General features: G+C 43.8%; 2 protein-coding genes across 2 annotated transcripts in view; one reads left to right on the top strand and one right to left on the bottom strand.

The window, feature by feature from the left end:
* PGPEP1L (pyroglutamyl-peptidase I like) overlaps positions 1 to 10,944 on the top strand; it is a 31,022-nt gene extending 20,078 nt beyond the window's left edge. The window contains exons 3-5 of the mRNA XM_079129080.1: positions 8,235 to 8,357; positions 9,640 to 9,866; positions 10,559 to 10,944. Coding sequence (XP_078985206.1) covers positions 8,235 to 8,357; positions 9,640 to 9,866; positions 10,559 to 10,787 — 579 coding nt within the window. The 3' untranslated portion in view covers positions 10,788 to 10,944. The remainder of the gene's footprint in view (positions 1 to 8,234; positions 8,358 to 9,639; positions 9,867 to 10,558) is intronic.
* A 969-nt stretch (positions 10,945 to 11,913) lies between these two features.
* Positions 11,914 to 25,082, bottom strand: part of IGF1R (insulin like growth factor 1 receptor) — a 325,470-nt gene continuing 312,301 nt past the window's right edge. The window contains exon 21 of the mRNA XM_079129075.1: positions 11,914 to 19,502. Within this exon, the coding sequence (XP_078985201.1) occupies positions 19,121 to 19,502 (382 nt within the window). The 3' untranslated portion in view covers positions 11,914 to 19,120. The remainder of the gene's footprint in view (positions 19,503 to 25,082) is intronic.

Genomic DNA, 25,082 nt, shown 5'->3' with positions numbered 1-25,082 from the left:
CCTACCAAAGGTTTCATCTCCTAATCCTGTACTACTGGAGGTTAGGGCGTTAACACAGGGATTTGATATAGTCGCTCGTTTTATTTATTTATTTATTTATACCATGGGTTGAACTCAAAGGCACTCAACCACTGAACCACATCCCCAACCCTTTTTTTGTAATTTTTTTTTTTTTAAGAGACAGTGTCTCACTAAGTTGCATAGGGCCTTGCTAAGTTGCTGAGGCTGTCTTTGAATTTGTGATCCTTCTGCCTCAGCCTCCCCAGCTGCTGGAATTACAGACCTGCACCACGGCACCTGGCTAGTCACTCACTCTTGGGTCCTCAGAATGGCCACAGACTTCTTAGGGCCATCCATACAGCTTGGTCAGGGAAAAAGAGATCTGCAGCTAGCAGAGGGATAGTTGCTCTCCTGTTCCCAAATTGTTGTTCCATCTCATCTGGTGGCTGTGGAGAGAAAGCCCTGTTCCCATAGGGAATATCTGTTCACTAGTTTCCCTCCCGCTCCTTGAAGGGCTCCCTGGGAATCCTGCAGGGCTTGGCACTTCCAACTCCACAGCAAGGCTGCTCCATGGCGTGACCTCCTCCAGGGAGGGTAACTGCACCTTAGCAGAATTCATGGTGACAGCGTGGTCCCATCTCTAGCCACAGGGTGAATCCACCAAGATGCAGTGTCTCCCTTTATCAGGACAACTGTGAAGGGATGAGAAAGAGGTGACATTCCAACCAAGACGACTCTGGAGAATAATTCCAAGGAAATACATGAGCAAGCTTAAGTTTACATGGGTCCACAGCCCCCTTCTCTGTAATTCTGATACCCTCCAAATATTAGATGAGTTTTCTATCTTATCTGGTGGCAAAATGTGAGGTGAGCTGATGAGAGACAATGTGTTTATTCCACCTCAAGTGTATCTTCAACTTTTCTGGGCTGACACATTAACATGACTGGTTATGCGGCAGCTGCCACTCCCTGAACTATGTAGCCTCAGGGCTAACCTCACCTATCCCTCAGAAGTTGAGGCCCAAGATGGCATCATGGGACCTGGAAATGAGGTTTGTCAAGAATACTTTTGGTTTGTTTGGACCTTAGAACATCCACCTGGAAGCTGAGTTTATTTCCTTGATGGCCCTCCAGGCCTTGCTCTACGTGACCCAGTCCTCCTTCTTGCCTCCCACCATCAGAGTCAGGCAAATGGCTCCAGTGGATCCCAAATGGAGATGCTGGTCATGGCACTTGCTTTTAAAAGATAACAAAGCTTGAGCCAGTTGAGAAATTGAGCAGGTACCAGGAGGACAGAGCAGAGCCCTTCAGGAAAGTTGACTTTGTTAAGGACAGAGCTAAAATACTAAACATTGATCAGAAGAAACACCCAATTCCTGGGTGAAAAGAGCACAGGTAGATTCAGATCTGGGAAGTCCTTCCTGTCTGTGAGGCCTGTCTAACTCAAAGCCTAGAGAAGGGGCCTTGAATCTCTTGTCTTTGAGCAGGCTATCCTTGGCCACCATCCATTTAAGGATACATACTACTGGATGCCCCCAAAATGCCAGGAAAACAAGACAGGAAAAATGGAAGCAGTAATTGAAGATCATCTTGATGACAAGCTTTTTGGACAGCTTTTTATGAAATGCACACTTCCAAGATCTCATTATCCTGGTTTTCCTTTCTTCCAAATAGCTGGCTATTTCTGTTGCCCTCAGGGCAGGCAGATGCTCCCTGACTGGTGTTTCTCCATAGCCCTTGACATCCTCTCTTTTTCTCTCTGGGGATCTCACCTGAACTCATGGCTTTTGCTGACTCTGATGTGCCAGTGTCTCCCCAGAGCCTCCCCAGGAGCTCCAGATGCAGCCAAGAGACCATTCCTTTCAAGTACTTCAAACTTGGGAGATCCTAAATTGACCTCATGATATTCCTAGCTCATTTCTACCTCTTCCTCCATCCTCTTAGAAGGGATCTCTGACTCATGGTTCCTTGTGCATAATCCTTCTATAACTCCCTATTGCCCTAAGGTTAAGTCCAACCAAGCTAAGCATTCAATCTGGCTTCCATGGACTTCTTTAGTTTGGGTTCCCATCCCTCTCCCAGGTACAGTGTTCCCTGTTATTACCAGTAATAGCAGAAGCAGTGGGTTACTCCTCAAAAATACCTAGGGATGCTATTGATGGTTCATGCCCAGATGAGAGTCCTGGGGATGCTAGTGAAAGAATGGACATTTTTTTAAGCTGTCTGTTTTATCTCAACTCCCTAAGGTTTCCCTCCCAGTAATGGGAACAAAGCCCTTAAAGCTGTTCTCTGTTCCCAAACAGAGAGTAAAAGAGTAAATTGAGCCTGATAGCCAGATAGTGCTCAAACAGTAGGATTACCAGAAACTATTGACCAGAATCTACAGCCTGTTGTAAAACATTGTGAAACATGTTGTCAGCAAACCCAGACCCCCTTTGAAATTTCCTGGCAGCTTTATTCCCCCTTTTCCCCCTTTCATGTGTGACCCCTCCCGATGTGTGGTTTCTGCCTTTATAAACCTACAAGATTTTCTGCTAGGGACTCGACTCCTGGAGTTGGGTCCCAGCGCGCTGGAATAAACACCTCTTGCGGTTTGCATCAAGTGACGCCTCCTGCGGTTGATTGGGGTTGCCATCCATCCATGGGACAGAGTTGGGGTTTCCTTTTTGGGGGCCTTACATTTGGGGGCTCGCCCGGGATAAGATGGCCCCCCTCATCCGCGGAGTCGACCTTGGAGGTAAGAAGGGGTACCCCGAAGTTGTCTGTCTTTGTCTTGTGTTTTGCTAGTTGGTCTGGTTCTGTGAGCGCGCTTTCGGTTTCGGTGGCAGCCGTTCGGTGACTCGTGAGAGTGGCCGAACAGTGGCCGGCAGACGTGCCTGGGGGGCCACAGGTTGCAGCCCTGGGGGACGCCCTAAGGGTGGAAGGAGAGCCAGGGACGCCTGGTAGTCTCCGTCGGTAAGGGCGCTGATGGGGTTCAATTGGTGGATCAGAGATTGGCGCCCGTCTGTATCTGGTTCTGTTGTGTGTTTGTGGCGGACAAGGTGGAGGAAGGGTTGGAACAACTGGGGGGTTCTCGGACCGGGCTACTCTCGGGTGGACCCCAAAGGTTCCTTCTCTGGACTCCCCCTCCCGACAGCCCTGAAGGGTAACTTAGCAAAGTAGCTTCAGTCTCAAAAGTAATGAAAAATAAGGTCTCATAATTTTAACATCCAACCTGTCTGGATGAGATGGCTAAAATGCCTTAGACACAGAGTTTCTGTTAAAACCTGTTAGATCCTTCCAGATCTCAGTCAAGGCTTACATTGAAATATAAATAAAAGAAGCCTAAAGGCTCAGTAGGAGACCGGTCTCAAACCCAGGGAAAGAAAAGGTAAAAAGAGTCTTTAAAACTCCAGCAAAGTAAATGCTATATTTTTAATTATATGTTTTTTTGAGCTCATGATTTTTTGATCAGTTCTATTTTTTATTCAACTAGAGTTTTTGAACATCTGTTACACTGCAATGGAGATTCACCTATAAAGTTACAAGGGCTTGATTTTGTGTTATTTGTATGTTGTGCTGTCTGATGTCATGTTTTGTCTGTATCAAAACTGAGCGCTCCTAAAATTAAAATTTAAAAATGGATCCAGATACTTTTAATTCACGTGATTTAAAAAAGGTTCAAATTGGGTAAACTAATAAAAGTAAAATGTCTTTGAAAATAACTTGCAAGTCTCTAGGTGGTCAAGCTAATAAAATATTGATGTTAATAAAATGTCTAATATCAATTGTTTCTAGGACTTTTCTTCAACAGGGAAGAGACAGCAAATACTGTTCAGGACACTTGTCTGATATCTTGGTTTTTTACAGAATAAGTGAATTAAAGTTAACATGTATGGGATTACTCTAATGTGTTTGTAGAGACATCTGATTAATTTACAAAGTTAAAATGCTAATTGTTAAATAACATCGAGTACTTTTAACTCCTTAAATTCCATGGGGTATCATACTTAAACATTATTGGTGTTTTCATAGGTTGGTAAATAAAAGGGTTTAAACTTGCTTTGTGTCATCACTAAACTAAAAACAAGGTTACTAAGAGTTATGTCCTAACAAGTGCACTTCTATATACAAAGGGTCCCAAAAGTTTCAACTGTGTTTCAATTAGAGTACTATAAACAACAGAATATTTAATCTTATTAAAATAGAGTAATTTATCTAAATTCAGAAATTTCATAAGAGTTGTTTCAGAATGTGAACAAAAAGGGGACAACGAATAGGAAAGAGAAAATAAAAGGTTCTGGGTATGGAAATATATTTAGTAAAAGGAAAAAGGAAATGTTTCTGGGTAAGAAAGTGCTTATGTGATGAAATACATGAGGGTCTAAGTAAGTGCTAAGAAAGTCTGTGTAAGTAAAGGGCAAATTTCAACAAGTTTGTGTGTAACTAAGTTGGTTATATGTATGTGAGACAGCTAAAACTATTGAAGGTTTTTCCTAAGGTGAAATACTAACGTTCTGATATAAACCAAAGTTTAATCTATATGGTAGAATGACATGGTAAAATGACAAGGATTTGAAACACTAATTTACTCTTAACTTTGTGTCTATTAAGTTTATTCTTTAGAACAATTAGTCTTAAAAATTGGGGTGTATACAATTATGGTTAAACAACTATTATAGAGTATTGTACTTTGTTACAGAGTATACATTTCTCTTTAAAAACTCAATTTGGTAAGATAAAAGTGTCAAGGTATTTGTGAAATGGTCACTAGTTGTATATTAAATGTGTTCATATTTTTCAGGACCACAAGTTTTTAAAGCAAGGAATTTATTAAGCTCTGCTATTCTCCAGATTAAAACTTGTCTGTAATGGTAATCTTAAACTTATAAAGAGTAAATTTTATTGGGGATTTATTTCTATCATTTAATGTTCTATTATAGGACCTGCTATCAATAGGGTATGTGTAAAATTTGTTACTTTTTACACTGAGATAAAGAATTTCAAATGTAAATGTATTTCTAAACATTAGAGTCTGATTTGTTTAAAGGTTAATATTGTGAAATATGAAAGAAACATGAAAACATTTTGCCACTTAATCACACAAAAGGAAAGTTAAAAGCTCTCTCAGCCTTTCTTTGATTCATGTTTTAGATACTATGTTAAATTGTGTTAATTATAAAGTTTATATAAACTCAGGAAACAGTATATGTAAACTACTTAATGGTATTTAAGGAAAAGAAGCAAAGATCAACATCAGAATTAGAACACTTAAGATCTGTAAAGAGCCCTGCCTTACCTGAGATAAGGCTCTGCCTCCCATCTCACTGCATGTTAGAGTGACTCCAAAATAAGCCAGACTTCAGCTTATTTAAAGTTATAGTCAAAAGATTGGTTCTTGTTGTAAAAGTACTGTGATCTCAAATAGGGGATAGAATGTAGTTCTCAATCAAAATTCAAGATAGCTATTATACAAGCTGAATATATTTTTACTCTTGCTAATTTCATTTTGTAAAACTGTTACCTGTTAATGTTTTGCAGAAGTAGCTGCTCCAAGAACAAACAACCTAGGTAACTTGTGATAATAAGCCATCACCTATAGAATAGATAGTGGTAACTTCCAGTACTAATGCAGACTCCAGTTAGATAAAAGGGTAAATAACTGTAAAGTTATGGACATTAAAGTTAAAGCCCATTACTCTTAATTTATGACTGGTGAGACTGGCTTGCTGGATAATTAAGATCCAACTTAGAAATTGGAGTTAAATACAGAGGTCAAGAAAAGTCCATATTTGGGTCTTGCCCTCAATGTTAGCCTGAACCCAGGGAGTAAAAGAACTTCTCTAAGGAGCGTTGCAACTCTGGGTCACACAACCTCCTGATCAAGGAGATTGTTGAGACTAGAGGATGAAAAATTATCCAGTGCATCTGCTGCAGAGGAGGGTCATGGAAAAGGGGAAACATCCCTTGATGTTTCTAAAGGAAGTCACCTCATCAAGAGACCCTGCCTAATCCAAGTCACTGGTGGAGCTAAGGAGCCGCTCTTAAGTTCTGTACGAGTGACCCCTGTGGGAACTCAGCTGACTCTTTAACAAGACAGGAACCAGGTCAATTTGACCATCTTGATCTTAGATACCCAGCAAAACAGTTAAAACCAAAATATAGCCATTCTTGGGCATTTAAAGGAAATAATAATTAAATGTAACTTAAGATGTACACTTATATTAGCCCACTAGAATAAAGGCTGGAAGCTACAAATGAAAGAAAGATTCTTCAGCAAATGTGCCTGATAACTATCAAGAGAAACTGCCAGAGTCAGAAGTTTTTAGTCAGTTTAAGACCTTCCTAAGCTACACAGGTAGACTTAATCTATGTTTGTTAGTATGATTATCTATTCCTAAGTAACAGAAGTATAGAGATCTCTAGTAAACACAGGTTATACCAATAAAGGGATATTTTACAAAATCAGATGACATTAAGTAGCTTAACTATATTTTCTGGGGACATCTATGACAATGTTAAAGTCCCCAAATAAAGGCCTTGTTCTCTCCAGCCTTTGCTAGGCCTAGTTATGGGAACAATTTCTCAGTTCTTCCACATCCTGGTGAGAGATTAACTTCTGTCATTTTCGTGATACTCAGTGGCATGTTTCAGATGCTGCAACATTTACTTTGTGCTAATCTCATTTCAGTACTCATGTCTTTTTGTTCTTCTATCATAGAAGCAGCCGCCCCCAGATGACTTTACAACCTGCTCTTCCCCAACCAGGCTTCTTCCTGGGACCCCTTGATTGACCCGATTTTTAGAAAAGGAACTCCAAGCTGCTTGCCCCACGCCACCCACTTCCAGCTCGAAGAAGCTAGAGCGGTCATCGACCTCCTTCCCCAGCAGCATGGAGTTCCTGAGATTAGAGGGGGGAATGAAGCCAGAATTGGGAACAGGTAGTTAGTGTAGAAATAGGGGATCGGGTCAAATCGAGGAAATGGCCATAAAATCATCTGCCTCTGGAAGTTGGAGACTGCCCCTGGAAGAATGGAATGTCAAGGATCTCCGGAGCCCATTGATTACCAAATTTACCTGCCTTTATCAAGGACTGTTTATCAAGGACTGCAAACAAGGGGCTGCTAATTGGTGGCCCGCCCCCTGGGCTCTTGCCTGCCTGAAATCACCTAGTCACCTTCATCAGGGAAAGAGTAAGTGCTGTACAGGTACTAATGCTCAGGCAACAATACCAGTCCCTCCGCCAAGGAAATAGCTTTGGAGAAGAGTATATAGAGACAGAAGTTCCATGATTAGAACTTACCAGAAAAGAAAATGGGGAAATGAAAGAATGGACATTTTTTTAAGCTGTCTGTTTTATCTCAACTCCCTAAGGTTTCCCTCCCAGTAATGGGAACAAAGCCCTTAAAGCTGTTCTCTGTTCCCAAACAGAGAGTAAAAGAGTAAATTGAGCCTGATAGCCAGATAGTGCTCAAACAGTAGGATTACCAGAAACTATTGACCAGAATCTACAGCCTGTTGTAAAACATTGTGAAACATGTTGTCAGCAAACCCAGACCCCCTTTGAAATTTCCTGGCAGCTTTGTTTCCCCTTTTCCCCCTTTCATGTGTGACCCCTCCCGATGTGTGGTTTCTGCCTTTATAAACCTACAAGATTTTCTGCTAGGGACTCGACTCCTGGAGTTGGGTCCCAGCGCGCTGGAATAAACACCTCTTGCGGTTTGCATCAAGTGACGCCTCCTGCGGTTGATTGGGGTTGCCATCCATCCATGGGACAGAGTTGGGGTTTCCTTTTTGGGGGGCCTTACACTAGATGTTTTGTCTTGTGACAATGCAGGACACAAGAATGAATCCTTTAGCTCTGCCAAGAGAATCATGTCAAACCAAATTGCCTAAAGACCTCAAGGTCGTTTTGCTCCCCTCTGTCTTTGCAGCTTCCTCTGCTGGCATGCCTGTCCCCAGCTTCTCCATCTGGATCACCCTGTTTATCCATAGAACTTAGCTCTGCAAACATGGCTGGGTCAGATGTGTCTCTTTAGGGGTCTACATCTTGACAGGTGCAGCTGTATTGGGCAGTTGCCTTGCAGGACAGGAGCCAAGGTTCTCTTGTTATCTTCTTGCCATGGCATGAGTTCCTCGGGGGCAGGATCCAGGCCCACAGAAGACTCCTGGAAGTGCAGCCCAAGGATTGGAGTTTCAGGGACTCCTCTTTGTCCCCAGTCAATTGAGGTAAGTCAGCCTGCTTCTTTCTACAGGAGCTCTCCAAGTTGGGCCTGGGGACTGATATGGAGGTGGAGCTACGAACTCTGCAGTTGCCTGTAGATTACAGGGAGGCAAAGCAGAGGATCACCAAAATCTGGGAAGATTGCCAACCACAAGTAAGTGATGACTGGAGAGGCAGTGGAGCTGGAGGCTTATGATGTGGTGGAGCACAGGGCTTATGAACTTCCTGAATGGCTGGTTCTTGGGTGTTGGCTGATGTGCACTCTGTCCCCTTGTCCCATTCAATAGCATGAAGTCATGAAGTCCCAATTGATACTGTAAGGTTCTAGGTTTAAGCTGAAATACAGAGGTTTCCCCTGCCCCCCAGTACTGGGGATTGAACCCAGGGGCACTTAACCATTGAGCCACATGCCCAGCCTTTTTCTTATACTTTATTTAGAGACAGGGTCTTGCTGAGTGCTTAGGGCCCACTAAGTTGCTGAGGCTGGCTTTGAACTCAAGATTCTTCTGCCTCAGCCTCCCAAATCACTGGTATTACAGGCTTGTGCCACCATGCCTGGCTAGAGTAGGTCTTAAAACCAGGAAAGAGAGGAGGAAAAAAAGAAATTGAACTCAAAGAGTTTCTACCTAAGAAAGAGGCTCAGGTTGGGCCCCATGCATGCCCATTCAGGGAAGGCTGGTTTGAGGTTGGACCTGAGGTAAGGACCGCCTGGGCTAGGGAGAGTGACTGGGAGGGTGGTACACCCAGGGAGGGCTTATTTTCAAAACTATATTCTCAATATGTTAACCTATATCAAACCTATATTTCTAACCTATATTATCTGAACAAATTACTTGGTACCAGTACCCGGATACAAATACCCCTCCCTCCAAAGACCATAAGATGAAGTTAATAAAACATACACCACCAAGCTGTTAAGAAAATGCCTCAAATGTTTTGATAAAATACTCAGCAGCTATTTTTGAAAAAGGAAAAATAATCAGCTCAAATAAATTCTATCAAGATTTTATTGGTCTCTTACTAACTTCCTTTATTAAAGTTTCATTAAAAAGACATGATTCCACTAAAACACTAAGCTTCTCCTGTGGTAATCATAGATATCAGCTTCCTCCCCAACCAAAAGAGAGAGAGAGAGAGAGAGAGAGAGAGAGAGAGAGAGAGAGAGAGAGAGAGAGAGAGAGAGAGAGAGAGAGAGAGAGAGAGACTACTCCGTAAGAATATCTTGAAATATAAAAGTATTTAAATGTAAAAGCAGCATGGTTCTATTCAGTTAATAGCCCAGCTGCTTTTCCGTCTACTCGTATTAATTAGAAGACATAGGCAGGGGATTGTGGGTTTTCTGGGTTGGATCCTAGGCTCTCCCACAGCCTGGCCCTTCTGTACAGATGATGACCTGATTTCTTGTGATCTCTCTGCTATTGCACGCGCTCACACAGCTTGCCGTCCATGTGGGAGTCGACACCTCTGCCAAAGTGATTTTTCTGGAACAGTGTGGCAAGAACAGAGGTTACCGGGATGCTGACATCCGGGGCTTCCGACCTGAGGGTGGTGTGTGCCTACCGGGTGGCCCGGATGTGATCGAGTCGGTGGTCAGCATGAAGGCGATCTGCAAGCACATTGCTGTGCAGGATGTTGAGGTGACCTTTTCCCGAGATGCGGGCAGGTACGCTCAGCAGAGGGTCGAGGGAGCAAGGGGAGGGAATGGTCTTCAGAGTCCCCTCTCTCTCCTCAAGGGAAGATCCCATACCGTACTATGCCATCCAGTTGGCTACTTGGTCCACCCCTCTTTGCTGCAGACGAGCACAAGCTTGGTTGCTCACGCCCTAGCCTGAAGTCTTGTTTCCAGGACTCCTCCCATAACACAGGCTTTGGAGCATTGTTATAGAAGAGATGGAAAGGCAGGTTTTGAGAATCAGGTACATTTTGTGGATATTTTTATATTTTTGGGGGAGGGGAACTAAAATTCTGAGTTAACCTGGCCCCACATAAAGGTTAATTTACCTTTGCTTCTCCAAACTCTGATGCCCAGTAGGAATTTTCTCCCTTCTCCAAGTAATGAATGGATAGATGACTCAATGAAGACATGAATGAGGGAGGGATTTACTGGGTTGTCAGTGTTTTGGATTAGTTAGTTCAGTCATTTTCTCTTCATCACTTGTTGGTCAGGAGACCAGGAGCCAGTCTCTGGTTTATTTCCAGCCCCATGTTCTTTCTGAGGCAGAAGACCCAAACTTAAATTTCTCCAAGTGGTGGTCCTCCCTCTTCATGGTTTGTGGATGTTGCATAGCCAATTCTGTTTATAGTTCATGGAGTTAGGGGTTGGTCTAACTGACGTGGCAGTTCATGTGGATGCAGGTACGTCTGTGATTATGCCTACTACTTCTCTCTGCATCATGGAAATGGGCATGCGGCACTCATCCACATCCCGCCACTGTCCCGTTGGCTCCCTGCCAGTCTGCTGGGAAGAGTCTTGCAAGTCATTATCCAGGAAATGCTGGAAGAGATTGGGAAATCCCAGGTGCACAGCCTGGTTTGCAGAAAACCAAACAGCCAAAGAGAAGCAACTGGGGGATGTCTCCTTTAGAAAAAATTAAACGCTTCAATGCTGTGTGTAGAGTTCAACTGTGCTTTGAGAGGCTTTTAAAAAATTGCTTGTAAAACAGTTTACACAGAGGGAAAAAAATTCTGAATTAGCCCAACAAAATCACAAAGAGTTATTTTATTGTCAGAAGAAAAAAGAACTCTCTAAAAGGCGGACGTTGCACAAGGGATTAACTAGGTTCAGTTATGGTTTTCATGGCAATGAAATGAAATCCCTAGCAATTTTTTTCTTCCAAAAGGCACAGCAGTGGGGCTGTATGATTCTGCCCAGATTGCCAGGCCCACAGACCCAGTTTGCAGAGGCATGGAAACTCAGGTGCAGCTGCTGCTCCAGGTGCCCTCTGCCTGGCCTCCAAATTTACACATCCAGGCCCTGTGAGCAGCTTTGGAGCTAACAAGACTCTGGTGTTTGGTTCTCCCCTCTTTTGCTACTCATTTTAACCATTTTACTTTTTTTTTTTTTTTGGTGGTGCTGGGGATTGAACCTAGGGCCTTGTGCTTGTGAGGCAAGCACTCTACCAACTGAGCTACATCCCCAGCCCCTCATTTTAACCATTTTAAAGTATAGTTTAGTGGCATTCACTACCTCTGCATTGCTGTGCAACTATCACCACCATCTATCCCTAGAACTTTCTCATTATCCCAAATAGTACCCATTAAAGACTACTTACCTATTCCTTTCCTTTCCCCATGTTATTGTTTAGATCTGGAATGTCCCTCAAAGTTTCATATGTTTAGGACATTGTTAACATTAGAATCCTCTGCCCCAGAGTCACGCAGATCAAACCTGTCTTGGCTTGACTTTTTTCAGTGGAAGGTCTAGGGAAAAAGCCTGTAAATCAGCCAAAAATGAAGTACAGACTTTGTATTTTATGTATCCAAATTTTCTTCCAGTCAATTTAATGGGGGTGAGAAAGAGTAGCTTCCCTGACTTCACCAGCAATTTGCATGCTCAGAGTGTTCAGCTGTCACAAATAAGATGATGCTTTCTCAGGGAACACTTGCAAGTGACATGTGTAAACACACATGCTGCCTGGAGCTCTGCTCCCTTGCCACATAAGTGTGGTGATGCTTCCAGAAAGGGAGGAAATAAAACTGGAGTCAAAAAGTGCGTACAGAATTCTTTTATTTAACTTAAACCATGTAGTACTTTAACTACTAGAAAAAAGCAGAGTAAGAGAAACTAAAGTTGCCTTAGCGTCAGCCATTCAAAATAGACAAAGTTTCTTTTTATCCCCCATAATGTAAAGAATCCAGAGTATATCGATAACAGGAATAAATTCTTACAACAGAATATACAAAAACATTTTGAAATTTTTTTCATCTACTGATTTTTTTATATAAACAGAGGATTTCTTAGGAATAATTTATACACAGAAAGTCATTTTATGTAACAAATTGGCCATGTTATTACCTTTTTAAAAAACTTTTTCAAAAAACCTTTTTTAAACAAGAAACTCAAAAAATGCATTATTTGCGATGCATCCATTCCATCGCGCCTTCTGGTTTTTTGTTTGATTTTTTAATTCCAGAGGTAGACAAACTCTGGCAAACCTCTCACCTCAACCTCACTGGCTTAGAAAGCAGACAGGTGTTTTTGCCAGGCATCTATTCCACCTGTGGATGTGTCTGCACAACACCAAACATCCAAATCAGAAGCTGAACACACACAAAAAAATTGGTTTCTGAATCTTTCTCCTATGGAGTGCAAAAAATTCCAGATGTTTCCAACAATGGGGATTTTGTGGAACTGTGTAGACATGATCAGTATCATTGGGAACTAGAGGACATGGAGTCAAACTTCAAAAAAAATACTGAGGTGTGCTGTACTTTTTATTAAAAAGAATTTGTTCTGTATGGTAAAAACGTGTCTTCGGTGTTCTGCCTTAAATAAAAATAAATAAGGTCTCTTCCTTGTTAGAACAAAGCATTCGTCATGATGTGAGGCACGGAAGCAAATGGCCTGTGTGCCCCAGAATCTTTTGTGTGATCTCTGTGAAGGCCATCTGCAGTGCCCTGAAATCCTTCCATCTCTATGGCATTGCAGATCAAGGCAACAGCCACGTCAGCAAGCCAGATGCCACAGTGTCCTGTCCCATGGGGTGGCAACACCTCTGCTCCATGGCCAATGAGGTTCTTTCCATCTGTTAAGGTCACTATACTCCAAAGGGAAATAACCAGTAAAAGATCCCCTACCCAACCAGAGGGTTCTAGAAGACCAAGATACTGAAGATACAGAACTACTTTTGAAATCATCATTATTCCTTTGTTATATAGGGCACAAAGCATCGGGGAGAAAGAGGGTGAGCCATGGCCTGGGAAAAATCTTTTTTTTTTTTTTTTTTTTTTTGGCATATTGTAAAGCTAGCTAGTAAACAGGTGTCTTAAAAAATGGATCACAAACATATATTTGCACACAGAGAGGAAAAAAAAGTGTCTTTAAATTATTTTCAGCAATTATAAACTACAAACATTTTATAAAATTATTCTATGTTCTTACAAAAATGCAATGAAACATTTAATTAGTTCTTGTAAACCAGATCTTCGTCAACTGACTACCCGTAATCTACTGGACTTAAGAGCCCTATTGGAAACACTAATGAGTGACTAATTAAAAAAATGTTTACTGGAAAGATGCGGACACACAAACGTGGACATACAAATGAGTGATTATTATGTTCTTGCAGAAACAAAATAAAACAAAACTCTAAAGTCATGCCCCAGAACTGACAACTCAACTGGTGTGATGTAGTCTGCGTTCTTGAACAATGTAATTTAACTCCGTTAAGTTTCCAGAGCAGGATGTTAGGTTTATTTGTTGAAACCAAATGCCCATGGATGACTGTTGAGCCTTGATGTGGTCTGATACCTTCAGAAGGCATCAAGTTCAAAACACTGCCCATGCTTCTTCCAAAGCCCTGTACCCTTCTGCCCGAAATTCTTCTCTTCATGTCATTGATCCCTGTTAACAATGGTTTCCTAGTGCCTCGTCATTCCACCACTAAGGAACGTTCATTTCTCTAAACGATCAACTAGTCATCCAGTTGGAGGCCAGAAAGGAAACCTGGCCTATCCAAGGTCTGTATCTTCAGCATCTCTGGCAACAGAGGTTCAATCTAAACAACATCCTCTCTTGAAGTTCTCTTTCGTACCACCGACTAGTTCAGAGTGGAGTAAGAAAGTTTGACTTTCATCACTGGTTCTTAAGAAGTGGATCTCTGGTCCAAGTCTCGCAATGCTGCTTAGCCCAGGAAATGAAAAGACAGCTGACAAACACAAAAGTAACATTAACAAAAGAACAAACCCCAAACCTTAAACGCATTACTGGGATTGCTGGAATGGGCCAAGGCATACCATGGAGTGTTACTGTCAACTGCAGGGTGCCTATGGTTTGAAAAGGAGTTGCCTTCAACACTGTCTGGTTACCGTAAGCAGACCCAGCAGTGACAGCTGAGGACCGGGGATGAGCATCCTAACCTTATCACTCACTCAAGTCAGTGTAACTTGGCCACCAGTTACAGAAGTGGACTGCTAAGAGGCTTCCGTGGATCAGACTGGCCTAAAATTTGGCATCATACATGGCTCACTGATCCGTTATCCCAACCAAAGCACAGCGCCACATATCAAGCATTTTGTCATTCGGCAGTTTCACAACAACCACTTTTCTATTTTATGAAGCTGCTTTTCCTACCATTGAAATGTTGTCCCGAGTCATAAGAAGCAGGATGGAAGGAGAGGCCAGTGATGGTCATGAACACAGTCTTTTATCTTCCAAGAAGAAAGTGCTTTCCAACTGTGTGTCAAACATCATGACATTCCATAAGGAGAACTGGCATGGTCTGGGTCTCACACAGCGTTAAATAGTGTCTCTAGAATATGCCAGTTCTTGCTGCCTTAGGGAAGGGCTGTGTGTGAGAATGTCTTAATGCTCACATCAATGCAGTGATGTGCCTCAGTGGTTCACGTTACTTCAAGCAATGTGAGCTGCTGTCAGGAGGAGGTTGCATGGAAAATGCCACAACTCAGCTTGATAAGATTATTTGGAGCACACAAAAGAGAAAAACGAGAAGAGGTGGGAAAATCAGCATAAAATTAGGCTAGAACTGTGGATATATGATGCCTTGGTATAGTCAAGGTGGGTGGGTTGGTCCAGTAAAATGACTGCACCATCACACAAACAAAATTTTCTTTTATTGAAGTGTTTCTGAAGCACTTATGATGGGCACTACACTGTAGTGTTCTCTACGTAAAGAAAAACCACCTACATAAAACAAAAACAAAAAGACACCAATCACTTGGACAGTAAAACAAAACCCTTACAACCAGCTGAATGATCTGTAGAAATCCAGTTGTGGAAACCGGTAAGTATGTGCAAAAGAGAGGAGAGGGCACTATTCCAAGGGGTCACCTACAGTGTGGAAGAAGAAAACCCTGATCAAACAGTATTTCTCAATGATCTTAAGGTCCCCAGGGACTTGGGAGAGAAGGGTAGTGTTCTAGCAGGAAGGAGAAGGCCCCTGAGCTTAACTGTACCTACTGGAACTGCTAAGGAGCTGCCCCCTCTTGGAGAAAACCACCTACAACATGTTTCCCAGCTGAAGTCCCCAGTGCCTATGAGCAGCCACTGGATGTGGAGAGTGCACCATCCGCCCATGAGCAGCAGGATGATGGGATGGACGGAGGTACAGCCCTGACAGGATGGGAATGCCACAGAGGCTGAGCCAACCACTGGCCTTCCCAGCCCCAAGGTTTGGTATGTCTGTTTACCCCTGGGGGAGGAGGAGGTTGAGGGTAAAGTTGAGAAAGCAGTGTGCAGAGGGGGAAGGGCTTTGCCCCTACCACCTTTTCTGTATCAGATTGGTGGTAATGTCAGGAAACTGCATTCTGGATCAGAAGGTCAAGCTCTCAAATTGCTGACGTGGGTGTACCTTTGAATAGAACAAACGTAGCAGCAGCAGTGGTGGCACATCCCTGCCTCACTCGCAGGCCTCACCAGAGCAGGCAAGGGAACCAACCAACATCCTACACGCACACACATGGGATTCTCACAGATCAATGTGTGGTGTGGGGCCTTCCTGTTCTCAGATCCTGGGGAACTCTGCTCTCTCAATGATGAAATGTGTTGGTCATTCAACATGCATGAAGTAGTTTTGTTTCAAAGTCATCCAGACAGGGATGGCCAGGTCGCCCCCCCATGGCATGTTCTGGTTACCTCCTCAGGGTCATAAGGGTCACTGGACTGAGAACAGGGCAATTCTACTACCTCCCAACCTCTGAGGAAATCAGGTTAGGAAAGAAGGAAAAGCAATATGAGATGAGACATCTCAGAAAAAGGCAAGTTCATTTGAAATGAGTGGAGAGGTGAGTTAGTGTTGTTTTGACCCCGGAAAACAGCCAGGCCTCTCTCCCTGCATCACCTGGGTGTGTGGCCTGTGGCATGGATGAGGTTACCAGTATCAACGGCCTATTGTCAGGTGCTGAGAAATGTGAGATGTATTTTTTTCTATATACACATATAAAAAAATAAGAGTGAGGTAGATAAATGTTGAAAAAACAACAACGAAAAATCAAAAACTGTCCCTTACACACACACACGCGCACACACACACACACATACACACAAACCCTTTCCTCAGTATTTAAATTCATAATGGGGGCTTCTCTACAGTGATTAAAACTGGTATCACAAAATAAATTAAAAGAAAACTCATATATAATACCTTCTTAATCACCTTTTTTCTTTTTTTTTTTTTTTAAGGAAAAACACTGTGGGACAAAGTCTAGTGAAAAAGTTGTGAAACTGAAACTATTGACAAGCAAAGATGCACTACAGACTTTCGTTTTTGTGTTTAATCTCCAGTCACAACTAGCAATCATCATCTTTGAGCTTTGTTCTTACTCATAATTTAAACATTTCCATCCCAGAAGCAACTCTTGTGCTGTCATCACTCTGGTGAGAAGTGCTAAAAACTAAACAAAACAAGACCCCTGGGCCCCGAGGACTGGGATTCCTGGCCAAGGAATAGCACGCCAGCGCCAGGGCTCTGGTCCCCTGGGAGCAAAGGGTGGGGCCTCCATAGTACTGGCACTGCCCTGACCTGGCACTCAGGCCGGCAGACCTGGCGGTGTGCTTGCACACACCCCTGAGGATGCTGTCCCTGGTCCAGCTGGGATGCTGGGGTCCTGCTCCCCGCCAGTGTGGGGGAGGTCTCTTGGGATGCTCTGTTTCTAGAGACAGGTAGGTTGGTATGGTGAGGGTGGTGTGGAGGGTGGCAGAGGGGAGCCTGCTGGGCCACACCCTGCTGCACCCTGGGACTCAGCAGCTGTTTTCTGTGGGATGGAAGGATTAAATATCCATTTAAAAAAATAGTAATCCAAATGCCTAGTGTCTGCAGTTAAAACTGCTGTTGTACCCAATAATTAAAAAAATATATATATGTGTGTCACAACCAAAACAAAGGCTAGGGAAAGAGAAGATGAGACTTTCAACAACGGGGGACTATAAACACTGAACAAGGATGCATGAGATATTCAACTTTTTTTTTCTTTTTCTTTTTTTTTCTGACCTGAGTTTGCATCGGGTCTTGCGCTGTAACAGACTCCAATGCCACAAGAGGGGAGGCAGGGGAAGGATGGGAGCAAGGCCCACTGGGACCCTGGCCCTAGCCTCTGATCCACCTCCTTCCCACACCAGCCTTATGCCCACAAAGCCTATGGGACAGAAGACAATGAATGGGTCTCAGGGAGCAGGGAAAGGGGAGATGAATTTATAAAAAGGCATCAAACAGTTCATGGCAAATTATGTTCTAGAAGTATCAATTATTGGGAGAGAAGGAAGAAAAATCACACACACTAGTACAAAGCACAAGAAGTTTCTTGGAGTGAGCAGAAAGGGAAGAAGGGTAGACCTGAAAGTTTTCATAGATTAAATCCACAAAGATAAAGAACAAAAAAAATAGCAGCTTTTTTTTTTTTTTCTGTACAGACGTATAGATGAATATCTGAACCGTAAAAAAGTTATAAAAGTGACATTAAAGACAATGTGTATGCAAATGTTTCATGGTCTAACATAGAACTGTAAGACCCATGAAGAAGTCCTAGGAACAGAGAAAATGTCAACAAAGCTTAGAATGCTTGACTCCATTGCCTGCGCTTCTTCTCACTGCTGTGGTGCCTGAACCCCTTTCCTTGCACAACTGCACAAACGGCTGGGCTGAGTCCCTGGAAACCCTTCCCATCTGTGTTCCTTGTGGGGTCAGGAGGGAGGGCTGGGGGAGGAAACTGGCATGGGGTCCACCTTGACCCACAGCCTGGCTTTTAGGCTCACTCAGGATCTCTTTCCTCCAGAATTCTTGGAGGGTGAAGGGGTGGAGATGGGGAGTGCGGTGGGGAAGCTAGTTTAGCCTTTCCGCATCTTCACTGAGGGAAGGTCCCATTTTGTCCAGTTCCCCCAAATAATAACCTAGTCATCAAAAGCAACAAGACCGGGGTGGACGTGGGCTTGGAAGGCACCCAGGGGACAGTCAGATGGAGTGCATCACCAATGTTTCTCTTAAATGGAGTTATTAACTAGATACCATGCTCACCCCATTCCTCTGAACATAAGAAAATTAGTGTGTGGGGGGGGATCATGAGGGAGAAAGTTCAGAATTTTGGCAAAATTTGGCAGCGTTAAAATGGTAACAACCATGGATGAACGATGGCCCTTTTTAAATTTTAGATGACACTAAATAGGTAAAGATATAGTTAAAAAACTCCATCTCAATGTGTGTGTGTGTGTGTGTGTGTGTTTGTGTTGTATAAAGACCTGTGGTGTCAGGCAGGTATATACAGGGTGATGTGGAGTCCCAGGAACAGCCACTTCCTCCATCTGATAAAAAGGGCTTCCCGGCTGGGTTTGTGGAAAATATTTTTTTCATTATGAAACAGAAAAAGGAAAAAGTAAGAGAGAGAGAAAGAGAGAGAGAGAGAGAGAGAGAGAGAGAGAGAGAGAGAGAGAGAGAGAGAATATGAGAATATGAGGAGACTCAATTCTCAAGTGTTCTGTTGCTATTAAGTGTTGTCATTAAGGTTCTTAGAGGCCGGTGTCAGTTAAGGGTTTGGGTAAGGAAATAAAAAGCTGCTTGCATATTGAAAAAAGGAACATCCCAAATGTGTTTTACTGCAGAGAAGCCGTCTCCATGGGCAGCAATGCAGTTCTGAAGATCCACTGAGGTACAGGAGGCTTGTGAATAGATTGTTAAAACTTTCTCTCCCCCCACCCGCCGCTGAGTGTGCACACACGTTACTGTTTGCACGGGATTCGGGATCCGAGGATCAGCAGGTTGAAGACTGGGGCAGCGGCAAGGCTCTCTCGTCCGTGCGTCCTCCGTTCATGTGTGCGTAAGGCCGTCTCTCATCGAAGCTGGCTCGGAGAACCAGCACTCCAGGGCCTGGGCCATTCTCGGCCTTGTGTCCTGAGTGTCTGTCAGGCAGCGGCAGGGATGATGAGGAGGCCGAGGGGTCCAGGGGGACACTCTCCATGTTTTCAGGCTCCAGGTCCAGCTCCTCAGGTTCAGGCGGTTTATTCTCCTCGCTGTAGTAGAAGGAGACCTCCCGAAAACTGGGTTCCATCTCATCTTTGATGCTGCTGATGATCTCCAGGAAGGAAGGTCTCATCTTGGGGTTGTACTGCCAGCACATGCGCATCAACTCGAACCTGAGGGGAGACAGACACAAGATGGGCCCAGACTGAGCAGGGTAAGGTGACCAGGCAGCCTCATGGGCCTTTCACTGTGTTCCACATTCTACAGTAAGAACTGAGGATTGCTCTGTCACCTCTCTAAGCCTTTGGTTATCCATCCGGATAGCCCTCCTACCTCCACCATTCCATTTCATTACCCCCAGAACCCAATCCTTACTGGAACCCAAACTCTCATTTCCTAAGGACCAACTTAGTGCACGTCTTCATTTATGGTGGCAGTGCTAAGAAATAAAATGGCCAGCCTTCTAGCTGAACCCGCCCTTGCCAAAACATTGTTTCCAGAATCAGACTGTAGGAAACTTTGTTTTTCACTAATAAGGCTGAAAGCCATCATGGCTTTCCTAATGGCAATCTCTCCAAGCCTCACCTATGCTATTTCCGAGCTTCATCCTGGCCAGGGATGCCCTTGGCAGAGAACCCAAGGATGGAGGTGGCAGGGTTGCCAGACAGAAGCAGCACACATGCCAAGTGTGCCATTTTAGTCCAGCACCTGCTTACTGTGGGCCCTGCAAAGGCACAGCCCTGGCCCCATGATCCAGGCTATGCTGGAGAATGAGACCTGGCAGAGATCCCAAGTCAGATTCCAATAAGCCAGCAAGGAGAACCCTGGGCAAGAGTACCCTCCACAAGCAAGGGGTAGGCAGAGAACAGAGCATGAAGCTCCTGCTGAGCCTCAATCACTCCAGCTGGATCACCAATCTCTATGAGGCCCTCCTGGTCATGTGGAACAGAGGCCACAAAGGGAAGAAGAAAGGAGGTAGGCTGCCTCTGGTACAGTCAGCTGCCCAACCCAGGAAAGGCCTGGACTTTGACAAGAACAGAACTGGTACAGAATACAGAGAGAGACCTGAGCAGCAAATTGAGAGGTAAAGGAACAAAGGGCAGGACACAGAGTACAGGGGTAGCCATGGTTCTGTGGAGGAGTCAGCCAGTTGCCCTGCCTCACATGAGCATGACACCAAAGTCCCTCCCCTATACCTCTGTTCTTGCTGGAAAGATACACTTCTGTTTTAAAGCTTCTGGCTAAACACTTTTTGATTAAAAATGGCTAAATGGAACTCCCCACATCCAGGCAGATCAAAGCACCCCGAAGAGGCTGTATATAGACTTCTGTCAGGCAGCTATCACTTGACCAACAAAACTGCCTGCTTACTTTGGCCTCAGGAAGAATTCCAAAAAACAGCTCCACATAAGAACTGCCTGTAGGCTCAATTCACAACCGTTAAGCTATGGAACCAACCTGCACTTCAACAGATGAATGGAATGTATACGTGTGGAATGGAATATATACAATAAAATGTGGTATATATACACAGTGGAATATTACTCAGCCATAAAGAGAAATAAAATTCTGGCATTCGCCGGTAAACAGACGGAAGTGGAGACTATCATGCTAAGTGAAACAAACCAATCCCCCCAAACCAGAGGCCTAATGTTCTCTCTGATATGCTGATGCTAACACATAATAAGGGAGGGGGAGGGAAGAATAGAAGTCATTGAATTAGAGAAGAATGAAGGGAAGGGATGGGGGATGGGAATAGGAAAGACAACAGAATGAATCAGACATAACGTTCCTATGTTCATACATGAATACATGACCAATTTAACTCCACATCATATATAATCACAAGAATGGGAAGTTACATTCCATGTACTTTTTAAAAATTTTATTTGTTCTAATTTCCATGTATTTATAATATGTCAAAATACACTCTACTGTCATGTATCTCTAAAAAGAAGAACTTTTTTTAAAAAAGAAAAAAAAAATAGATAACTGCCTATAGGGTGCAAAAGCTGTCTGAAGAAAGGAAGGCTTCTCTGCCAATCTGGTCAATTTCCTCAGGTTGGGTCTGGAGGGTAGTGACCTTGAAAGAGAATAAGAGGGACATCCATCTAGAATTCAATGTTCTAGAGGTCTAGGGGGCCAGCGAATTACAGCAGGGCACATTTGTTTACATATCCTCTGTGGCTTTCAAGTTCCAACTGTTGGTTGAATAGTTAGAAAGGAGGCTGTTTAGTCTATAAGCCTAAAATGTTTACTGCTCCTTTGCAGAAAAATGTGGCTGAAACCTGCTCTGGAGGAAAAGGAATTAGACAAAAGAGGAAGGATAATTATCTCCTCTTCCAAGTAAACCTGCGAGCAGCACTAGGTGTTAGTACCGAGTGACTAAATGTGGCAGTGTACACAGTGCCAGGCAGCAGGAGCTTTATGTGCGGGAACCCACCTTAGTCCTCAAAAGTCTGTGGAGGCCCCGTTTATTATACCATATCCTCATTTCACAAGCAAGGAAAAAGAAGCTCCAAAGTTAAACCTGCAGGGGTGGAGTAGAGATGGGGCTCTCTGTAAAACAGTATGGTTACACTTTGGTTGCCTCAGCAAGAGCGACTGTGGTCCTGCTAGAAGACCATCCCCTCTCAGCTGTTCACTGGATAGTCGAAGTCATGGAAGGGTTTGATTTGCACTGATAAACCAGTAGCTAGTGTATTGTCTCCCTCTCTGGTCAGACAGCAAACAGACTATTTTCCTATATCCGCATCTCTTTCTGAGGAAAACGGATTGATTGGTTGATTGAAATGGGTCACAAATATATGTGATAATTTTTGTGTCTGGGCTGCAATTTCTTCTTTGGCTGACTTATCCCTGAGCAGTGTGTGGCCTGGGCTGAGAACATAAGCTGTGTCTGGCTTTGTGCCCTGAGGCTGGGGGCTGAGGAGGTGCCACCAGCAGGACTGTGATGCAGTGACATCAGCACAAACACGCCATGTCATGCCTCTTTTAAATCATTCCAGAGTCATAGCCCTTGCAGGGCTGCCCATAAAAGGAAGCCTTTTTTACTCTGTGGGATTCAAGACCTTGTTTACACTATTTTCACAGGAAAACTCTCCAGTAGACTCCAGAAGGATTTATGATCTGATAAAAACTCTTCTGTTAAAAGGCGCATTTTTTACCACTGGTAAGCTCTGATGAGAACAGAGCTGTCCTCTACTGAAAGTTCAGGGGGCACACACCCAGTCCTCCATCTGGGACAGCAACAAGGCTGCAATGGGACTCTTGCCTGGTTGAGAAGCCACTTTCCAGGACTGAACTATACCCCCGGGAGTCTGTGTGGTGGCCAGGGTTGCATGCACACAGATGCACTTCCATAGTCTCCTCTTGGTCCTTGGCACCCAACATCTTGAACTGGACAGGCTATGATCTGTGGAGAATATTAGTGAGTCAAGATGCCCTGGGCAGTTCATGACCCAAGCAATACTGCTGCTGAGTGTTAGCACAGCCTCAGTCCAGTGTCGACCCACATTGCAGAGAGACCAGATCCCAGAGAGGTCCTGCAGGGCTGAGTGTGCATCCATGAACAGCCAGGGCTGTCTAGAGTAACTTACTAGCCAGCATTGGCAGTGGAGAAGTGTGGCCTGTGTGCTGTGGCAAAGTTCACATCAGGGCTAATGGGGCAGGTACAGTCATCCTGTCCATGTAGAGCTGACTCATGCACTTAATTTCCACAAAACCAACCCAGGATTCACAGTAACATGGGCACTTCAATCAGCAAAAGGAAAAATGACTTGAAAACCATAAAAATGATCAGACTCCACCAAGTGTGTTTCAGAAACATCTATGAGCTGATGACTCTCTGAGTTCAAAAAGTTCAAATTCTTTCCTGAATCCTGCAGAATGAAAAGCTGACGTGTGGGGCAAAGTGACTTCTTTGCCTGAGTTTTTATGGCTGAATTCACATCTCTGCTCTATCCCTTATCCTGCAGTGTTAGAGTTGGGTCCTTTAATGCCACCAGATTTCATGATATTGAGGACCATTCCTTCCTCATCTTTGTGACTTTAGTAGCCAGCATGCACCCAGAGGGTTCAGTGATGTCTATAGCCTAAGCTCTGGCTTTGTCATCACTTTAAAATATGGATGCAACCACAACCCAAAGCTGATCTTATGAAGCTTGCCAAATTAATTCAAACTGAGTTATGGTGCTGAGACTTGAGTACCTCAGGGTTCAGGCTGCAGTCTTTCCTCGAAGGCCAGAAGACTATGATACTGAGGAATGGGGGCTTGGCTACTCCTAAGGCAACTGACTTCATGTACAGGTATCACTAAACAGCTGTAGGGTCTTTCTGATGCTGAGCTGAGTCCCCCAGGGGTCACACAACATGACCAGGGAGTACATGTTGCCATAGCAGAACCACAAAGGTGAAAGGTTTTCTTTCCCACTTGAGACCCAGGTAACTCCTAAGGGCTTAGGAACTCTGCTATTCTCTGGGATAAACAAAGTCCATTCTTTGATTCCTCATAACAAAAGAACTCCACTCTCTCCCAGAATCCTTCTTCATGTAAGCTCATCAGTAAATTAAGAAGGATGACACAGCTATTCCCTATGAAACCAGCCTCACCTCCCTTTCTTCTGCTCTTTTCTTAGAAGGGAGACAAATTTGCCAAGGGGGTTCTGGATGGCAAAGCAGAAATGCCTTGTGAATTACACATTTCTTATCCAAGAGTAACCTCTCTGTGTAAACTTCCTCATCCTCCACGCTGGGAACAGGAAGTTCATTGCTTTTCCCATGGCAGGTGGGCTGCTTCCCAGGCATATTGAATTAATAGTGAACTCCAGTCATCTGGAGGTGGATCAACTTCAAGAGTCCCACAAGTTTCCCAGAGACAAACATTCATCCAAGTCTAAGGAAAAAAAAAGGGGCACAAAAACAATACCTCTCTCTCCACCAACACCAAACTACAGGAACAAAACTCATACCTGCTTTCCTGGGCTGTTTCTAAGCTTGCTAAATACCACTAATTCTAGTATTCAAATCTATTCTGGCACCATGCACCTTTATGCAAATTTAGTGGACATCAGTGCTCACACTCCATTTCTTACATTCTAACTCAGAGGCTATACTGTTCAAGATGGACAGCAGATGGCCTCTTGTAAGGGACACTGCAGGTACAGAAGGTGGAAGCCAGCTTTCAGGACTCCCAGAGCTTCTCTGAGTAATCCCCTCCCACACTGTGAACCCTGGAGAAGATGGGAGCAGTAGAGTGTTCCTTCTGGGATTACATCAGAAAGGACACTGGAGGCCACTTTGCTTGTGGATCATTGGTTCCAGTGCAAGGCAGAGCAGGAAATCTACAGGTCTATGGGCCCAATCTGGCCTGCTGCCTCCCTGAATTTGTAGGGAGACATCTGAACTACAAATGGCTTTTACATTTACAAATGGTTGGGGGGAAAATATTAAAGAAAGGATGGTATGTGACAACATGGAATTACACAAAATTCAAATTTTAGTATCCAAAAGTAAAGTTTTGTTGGACCCCAGTTCACACTTGTTTATATACTCTTTATGACTGCTTCTGTATCACAGCAGCAAAACTGAACAGTTGCAAACAAGATCGTGTGGGCCCCCAGAGTCAAAAACATTTACTATCTGACTACCTGGCCCTGTAGAGTTTGCTGAGCCCTGCTATAGGGAAAGTCACGAGGACATTCCAGTGGTGCTATGGGGAGGTCCACATAGAAAGTAAGACCTCACATGGTACA

The sequence above is a fragment of the Sciurus vulgaris genome (assembly GCF_902686455.1).
Source record: "Sciurus vulgaris genome assembly, chromosome: 2".
NCBI classification, from domain to species: domain Eukaryota; kingdom Metazoa; phylum Chordata; class Mammalia; order Rodentia; family Sciuridae; genus Sciurus; species Sciurus vulgaris.
This window is presented reverse-complemented; position numbering and strand designations above follow the sequence as displayed.